Raw genomic sequence first — 7,537 nt, forward strand, 5'->3', positions numbered from 1 at the left:
GAGCTGCCTGAGAGAGGCGTGGGATGACCAGACAGGGCACCCAGAGGGCCTGAGACGGCTCAGCAGGGCTGGGAATTAGTTGCTGGGGGTGAGTGTGAGTATGTGAGTGTGAGTATGTGAGGGGGGGGGGTGTCTCCCTTTCTGGTACTGAAATTGCCTTGTGTCCACCACAGACTGACCTCTAGAGAAGGGGCCTTTCACGAAGCATGTGGGAGTCCCAAACCCAAACATAGGGCTGAGGAGGGGGTGTGGGTCTCGGGTAGGGTGGGAGCTGAGAAATCTCCCATCTCAGTGTCCTGCAACACTGCTGCTGGGGCCACCTGTGGTGACCCCTCAGCTGTGCCTGCCTCCCAGTCCAGGGTGGGGGTGGGGGGGTAGGATACCAATGCCCATCGAGGGGAGCTGCTCCCATCAAGCCCTTACGCTGAGCTGGGGGAGGCAGAGGCAGTTTGCAGGCTCTGTGGCTGAAGGGAAGGTGGGAGGTTGGAATCCACTGAGAGGTGCCCGAGAAGAAAACCCTGGAAAACAACAAGGGAGACCCCAGTCCCTGGCCACCCTGCACTCATGGCACTCCCCTGACTGACACCTGTGCGTCTGCCTGTGGTCACAGGACCCAGCCCCGACAGCTCCCCACCCCACATCCCCTCCTTTTCCACAGACCCTCGGGGCCCTGGTCTCTGCCAGTGTGGCACCTGGCAGTGAACAAGGCAGCTCAGAGGAGATGGGCATTGCAGACAGACACTCAGGCAGACAGATGCACGTGGTGGCAGCTGGTATGGGAGCTCAAGATAGAAGGCTGGGGCCACCTCAGAGCAGTCACCTGGGGAGGGTGTGTCCTCCCCCAGAGACTCTGTCCCCGACCGACTGGCTGGGCAAGTCAGTCAGGGTGGACCACCCCCTGGATGAACCATGACCACTTGGGTTCAAGGGCAGTGACTGCAGTGACAGGCCAGGTAGCCCAGAATGGGGGACTGTGTGGATCCAGAAGTGGGCTTATAGAGAGAAGGGTTTAGGTGGTAGTTTTGAGGCATGAAGGGGATGGTGAAGCCAGCCTGCGAGGCTCACTCACAGACGTGGGACTGGTGGGGGTACTCCTGGTGGGCTTACACCCACGGCTGTCAACCCCCATCCCCAGGCCTGCTTTAGACTCCTCAGGGACTGCACATCCCCACAGGAGAGATCCTCTCAGGCCAGGGGTCCTCTATGCCGGGACTTCGGGGCTGTCGTTTGGGAGGGTGGGGGGAGGGTGGGGAAAGAAAAGCTTCCCCTTAACTGATGGGGTGTGTGTGTGTTTCTCTTTCTGAAAAACCTTACAATTGAAAGGGCTGTTCGCAACCCCAGAGGTTTGCTCCTGAATGCTCAGCATCTGTCTCAATTTCTGTTTCTCTCTCCCCTTCCCTCCCTTGCTGCTGCTCTCTTTGAATAAAATCCCCTTCCTTCCATGAGGTCAATGAAGATGGGAAGAGAGGTTATCATCCGCCTGGTGCCCGGCACGCTCCTTTCAGAGCCCCTGGTACCCCAGGTGGGGCGGGCGGACACGCACACGCACACTCAGTACCAGCCGCAGGATCTGCAGAATCCGGGTAAAACGGCCTCATGGTCCTTTTCAATTTTCAGAAAATGACAGGCCTTTCATTCCGACACCCAGTCACGGTCCCCAGAATAAAGGGTTCTGACTTGGGGGCTGTGCCCCCTGCAGAGGGCATTTGGGAAGACTGGGGTCTGGGGGTCAGCCCTGACATTCGATGGGTGGTGTGGTATGAAGAGAAGGGAGTCAGGGGTGCTAAATGCCCTGCCACTTCAACAACAACTTCAGGCAAGAAAAAACCACGCAAGCCTACCTGTCAACCACTGGTGTCTCCCTCACCCCCACACTACAAAGGGGCGGGTGTGGAGGCCCTGCCTGGCCCTTGGTGGCAATCTCTGCTCCCTTTCCTGTTTTTGCAGTCGCCAGACACCAGGGGCGCTGTTTCACACCAAGGTCTAATTTTGTTTTTTATCAATACTCTCTACACTGATTTAATAATGCTCCATTTAAAACACTGTGCCCAAACTCCCAAACCAAAGTCACTGCCACTGAGTCGATTCTGACTCACAGTGACCCTACGGGACAAGACAGAACTGCTCCTGTGGGTTTCTGAAGCTGTAACTCTTTCCAGGAGCAGGCAGCCTCATCTTTCTCCCATGGAGTGGCTGGTGGTTTCAAACTGCCAACCTTGCAGTTAGCGGCCTAATGCGGAACCCCTACGCCACCAGGGCTCCTTTACACAACGTATATGCCCAGAAATCCAAGCATTTGCAATCCATCACTCTACCACATGAACAAACACCTGACGGAAGAGCCTGCGGTCCCTGGGCCCAGAGCTCCCCTGCTCTGCACCCTCCCCACCCCAACAGACCCTGAGTTCAGCCAGACTCTTACCGACTTCTGGCTCTGCCTTGTCTGTGTCTGAGGGCATGTTGTCCTGGGGCGCTCCCTTCTGCGGGGCCGGGCTGGAGAAGACACCCATCGGGGCCCATTCCAGGTACAGGGGCACGTGGTGGAACTGCAGGGACAGGGGAGCCAGGGAGTGGGCTTCCCAAGCCGAGGCTGGGAGGGGCTTGGCTGAGGAAGATGTGGAGGTGTGGAGCTGGGAGAAGGCGGGCCTGGAGTCCATTGTGCGCCTGATCCTGTGCTAACACTTGGGGCCCCGGGGTGAGGTCACACCTCATACTACATCAGAGCATGAGGCCTGGAGAGCGAGGTGGGGGGGTGGGGGGCGGCCCTCCTGCTTACAGGACAGTGGGAGCCTGTGCGGGCTCTGCTCGCTAGGTGCAGAACCCTGAGCCAGATGCGCATTTGGGGCAGGGTTGGGGTATGTGTGTGACCTCATTTTCCGCCGTAATGCCCAGAACCTGGGGATGGGGCTCTTTTTGGGAAGGGGTCTCTGCAGACACCACTGAGCCAAGGATGAAGACATGAGCTCATCCTGGATCAGGTGGGAGGGAGGGTCCTCTTCTTACAACACTCCGTGCACAGACAGGGAGAGGAGAGGCCCCGAGAAGACAGGAACAGACTGGAGGGGTGCTGCCATGGCCCAGGATGGGATAGGGCAATGCAGGCTCCTGGACTGGAGCCACACGGCCACTGTGGGCTCCAGCCACCAGAACCGCAGAGCAGTTGTTGTAAGCCACCCACCAGCTGCAGGAAACCAGCCACCTCCAGGGACAGCAGCCAGCAACCCCGCCCCCCTCCTCACCATCTCACTGGTCAGGGGTCATGACCCAAGTGAGCCAGGGACACTGAGGGTGCTCTGCCGTCTGCAGAGGGGAGCAGCAGGGGTCAGTCACCCCCAGGAGGAAGCCAGGTGGTCGTGAGAGCAATGATCCATTCACCACCCTCCCCAACCGGAGCTCCCAGCCCTGGGGCCGGGGAACCCTACCTTGGAGTAGGCCAGCTGCCGGAAGGCCCTGCGTGCCTCCAAAGGCTCCAGGAACTCCACGAGGGCGGTGACGCCACCTTCCGGCAGCAGCACGCGGCCCAGGCTGCCGAAACGGCCGAAGAGCTCCTGCAGCTCTGCTGCCAGCGTGCCGGCCGGGAGGTTCTTCACAAGCATGACTGTCTTGCTCCGTTCTGCGGCAGCCTGCGGGGAGAGGAGATAGACCCCCATGGGGTGACAGACCAAGGGCACAGGGTGGGATTACCTGCAGCTGAGAGGCCCCACCTTGGTGCATTTATTTAATCTGCGTATCCAATCACTTATCCATCCACCTAACCAACCGTTATCTACTAGCTGGTCTAGCATGTAACCCACCCACTCACCCATCCATGCCCCTAACCAGTGGTCTATTCACTGTCTATCCATGCATGCCTCAATAGCAGTCCAGTCATCCCTCCACCCATCCATCCACCCATGTCTTTAACCAGTGGTCTCTCTGTCCTTCCATCCATCTACCCATCCATCTATCCACTCATCCACCCACCCACCCACCAACTCAACCATGCATGCACTCACTCACTCACTCATCCATCCATCCAATTCGACCATGCATTCACTCACTCATTCATCCATCTATCCGCCCACTAACTCAACCATCCATTCACTCACTCACTCACTCACTCACCCACCCATCCACCCATCATTCTAATGTGAAAACCGAAGGCTCAAGGAGAGCTGCTCTGGGAGTCAGAGCTTCAGTCTACGCTCCCGCCACGGACTCAGGGTTTGGCCCCAGACCAGATACCCTCCTCCTTCAGGCCTGTGTCCGAACCTGTGAAATGACAGGCACCACCTCCCACTCCAGTGGTTACTACATGGGGAGGGCCAGCACAAGGAGGTGCTGACGGACTGTTCAAGTCAAGAAAAGTTAGGATCCCCAGAGGGACACAAGGTGTTCGTGGGTAGTGGCTGGTGGGCAGTGGGGACAGGAATGTGTGTGGGGAGACCCTGGGTCACCCCTAGGACCTGGGGACAGACTGAGGTCAGCTGGGCTGAGATGTCAGCCGCTGTGGCATTCCCCACCAGCTGGCCTGAGCGGGCAGGGAGACCCACCTGGCTGAAGGAGTCCAGACAGACCCCGTTGTCCACGAGGAAACGCCGCACTTCTTGGACGAGCTGGGTTTCACCCAGGGCCACGCGCACGGCCACACTGCCCTTGGTTTCCTGTGGGTCAGGCAAGCAGAGGAAAATTGGTCCCGTCTTCCCAATGGCCTCCTTGGTGGCCACCCCCTCCCGGGTGCAGCAGAAGAAAGGTCTGGACATCCGCGTGTGAGAGAAGCGGCCTCCGGAAGCACAGGTCCTGGCCGAGCCAGAACCAGCCTTGCCCCAGAGGAGGGGCAGGCCAGTGAGCAGAGTCCCTCCTCTCAGGTCCTGGAGACGGGTGGCAGAGTGAGAACCAAGCACATGGCTGGGTGCCTCTGGCAGGGGTGTGTGCCAGGGTCAGAGCAGAGTAAGGGCACCTCAGTTCTTCACCTGGAAAGTGTGTGTGTGTGTGTGTGTGTGTGTCGGGGGACGCACACACCAGCACCTACGTTCTAGGACAGCTGTGGGGAGCGGCAGGCAGGTACGCTGGAAAAGCAGAACTGCTCCCATCAGCACCGCCTCCTGCACGACAGTGGTCTCTACACCTCAAGAAGGCACCACCGGATCGGGGAGAACTTGGGGAGGCTGAGGGGACCACCGCTTCCTGCTGCCTTTGGGCTGGCTCGGTCCCACCTCCTGAGCCAGGCCCAGAGTCTGAGGGGCTGGGCAGGGGCTCACTCACATGGTCAAAGACTTGGCTCTTGGTGGCGTTATACTTCTGGGCGATGGCGTCAGCCACCGCGTTGGGCCCCATGAACAGCATGTTCCAATTGTGAGAGCTGAAGGGAAGAGGTGGGGCAAAGAGGTCACACCATGCCACAGGAAACTGGAGCCAGAGCCGGAGCCTTGGAAAAACAGGCTCACAGGCAGACCTTTCTGAGCAGGGCGAGCTACCCCCTCCCTCCAAGGCTCCCCCCAGGAGCCAAGTACCCAGGGCCCAAAGACTATGACAGAGATGACAGGATAAGCAACCCCTGACTTTGTTCAGTGGAACACCTAAGCCTCCACTGCAGGCAAACTCGGCCTGTACCATCGGCCAAGGGTAGAACTGCCCTGTCAGTTTCGAAGACTGTCACTCTTTAGGGAGTAGAAAGCCCTGTTTATCTCCTGTGGAGAGGCTGGTGGTTTCGAACTGCTGACCTTGTAGTTAGCAGGCCAATGCATAACCACGACACCACTATAGACAGGTGGTGGCTAATCCCACCCAGGTCTGCTGCCCGGGGATCAAGAATTCCAGCCCCAAATTACCACTGCCCCACCTTCCAGGCCCAATCCCCAGGGATCAAGCAGCACTGTGCAGTCATCGGGCTGGGGCGAGGCTGAGCACTGTCTGTTCTCTTGTGTGTGGGGTGGCCCCGAATCAGGCCCACTCAACGGATGCTAACATCACAAGGAACATTTGTCAAGCCCTAGCTCAGTGCCACCTACTAAGCACCTTGCGTTCAGTTCTACAAGCACTCAGAGGCGAGGTCTGGTGATTCTTCCCTGTTTGCAGATCAGGAAACAGAACCTCAGTGAGAGTATGGCGAGAGGCAAGGCTGTCGGGAGTGGTCACTCTGACAGGGGAGGGCCAGGGCTCAGAGACCAGGAGCAGGTGAGACAGACCTGGAGCTGTTGGCCTTGTCCTTGACCTCCTTCTTCTTCTTGTACGATGACGAGCCTGGGGTGCTGGTGTCCTCGCTGGCTTCTTTCTTGATGGTGGATGGTAACACATGGAGCATCCTGCCCTGGAGGGAGACAGAGGATGGTGGACTGAGAGAGAAGAAAAAAATCAAGCACATGGAAATGGAATAAGACTGTCTAAACATACTGGGCAATAGAAGAAACAAACAAGGAAATAAAAAAAAACTCTGTGAATCATACAAGAACGTAAACACAACATACCAACACCTTTGGGACACAGCAAAAACTGTGCTTAGAGAGCAATTCGTAGTAATAAATGCACACATTAAAAACAAAACAAAACAATTCAACACCTTCCCACATCACACACAATTACCGAAAGAGCAGCAAAATAAGCCTAGTCACTAGCAAAGAAGAAGTAAATATTAGAGTAGAAATTGAAGTGGAAAACCAGTAAAAAGACTCAACAAGGAGTTCTTGGAAAGGACTGGTAAGATTGCAAGCCAATGGCAAGTTGAAGATGAAATAGGTGACATCCAAAGAGGACCCACTGTAATAAAAAGGATCACAGGAGAATACTGTGTAGAAGAGAGAAGACTGTGTAACAAATTTGAAAACCTTGAGGAAATAGACACATTTCTAGAAACACACTACAAAGCTATACACCGATTGAAGTAGAAAACCCGAACAGACAGACCCCTAACAAAAGGAGAAATTGGCCAAGTCACCACAAAAATCACCTAGCAACAGAAAAAGTACAGGTCCAGATGGCCTCAGCAAACATTCAGAGAAGAGCTGTCACCAATTCTACTCAGACTATTATTCTAGGGTACAGAAAAGGACGGAAAACGCCCAAATTCAGCTGATGAAGCAAGCATGACCCGAGACCCACACCAGGCAAAGGCAACACTGGACAGGAAATGACAGACTGATACCCCCTCAAACACGGTGCAAAACTTCCACAAGATCCCAGCCAGTGGGATCCAGAAATACAATACACTGTGACCAAGGCGGAGGCATCCCAGGTACGCAAAGGTGGAATGGTTCAACCCCAGACAATCAGTGTACTCCATCACATACATAAAACGGGAAGAATCACATGACCACGTCAATTCAAACAGAGAATGCATTTGATCAAATCCAGTACCCATTCCCGACAAAAACACTCAACAAAGTAGGAACAGGAGAGAAATCCCTTAATATCAATAAACGGCACAGATAACAATACACAGATACAAAGACTCAGATACAATGGCCAAAGCTACGGTCGATGGAGAGAAACTGAATGCATGCCCCCTGCAGGCAGGAACCAAAGGTGCCGGTTGACCACCACTTTTTTTTTTTTTTTCTTA

General features: G+C 55.7%; 1 protein-coding gene across 2 annotated transcripts in view; it reads right to left on the bottom strand.

Moving 5' to 3' along the window:
- RBM19 (RNA binding motif protein 19) overlaps positions 1 to 7,537 on the bottom strand; it is a 75,997-nt gene that overhangs the window by 54,865 nt on the left and 13,595 nt on the right. For both annotated transcript variants that reach the window (XM_045296861.1, XM_045296860.1), the window contains exons 12-16: positions 6,168 to 6,289; positions 5,245 to 5,341; positions 4,533 to 4,643; positions 3,423 to 3,623; positions 2,423 to 2,546 (exon numbers count right to left, since the gene is read on the bottom strand). In XM_045296861.1, coding sequence (XP_045152796.1) covers positions 2,423 to 2,546; positions 3,423 to 3,623; positions 4,533 to 4,643; positions 5,245 to 5,341; positions 6,168 to 6,289 — 655 coding nt within the window. The remainder of the gene's footprint in view (positions 1 to 2,422; positions 2,547 to 3,422; positions 3,624 to 4,532; positions 4,644 to 5,244; positions 5,342 to 6,167; positions 6,290 to 7,537) is intronic.

This window comes from Echinops telfairi, unplaced genomic scaffold (genome assembly GCF_000313985.2).
Source record: "Echinops telfairi isolate 266 unplaced genomic scaffold, ASM31398v2 ScPeMD7_7412;HRSCAF=8450, whole genome shotgun sequence".
Classification (NCBI taxonomy): Eukaryota; Metazoa; Chordata; class Mammalia; order Afrosoricida; family Tenrecidae; genus Echinops; species Echinops telfairi.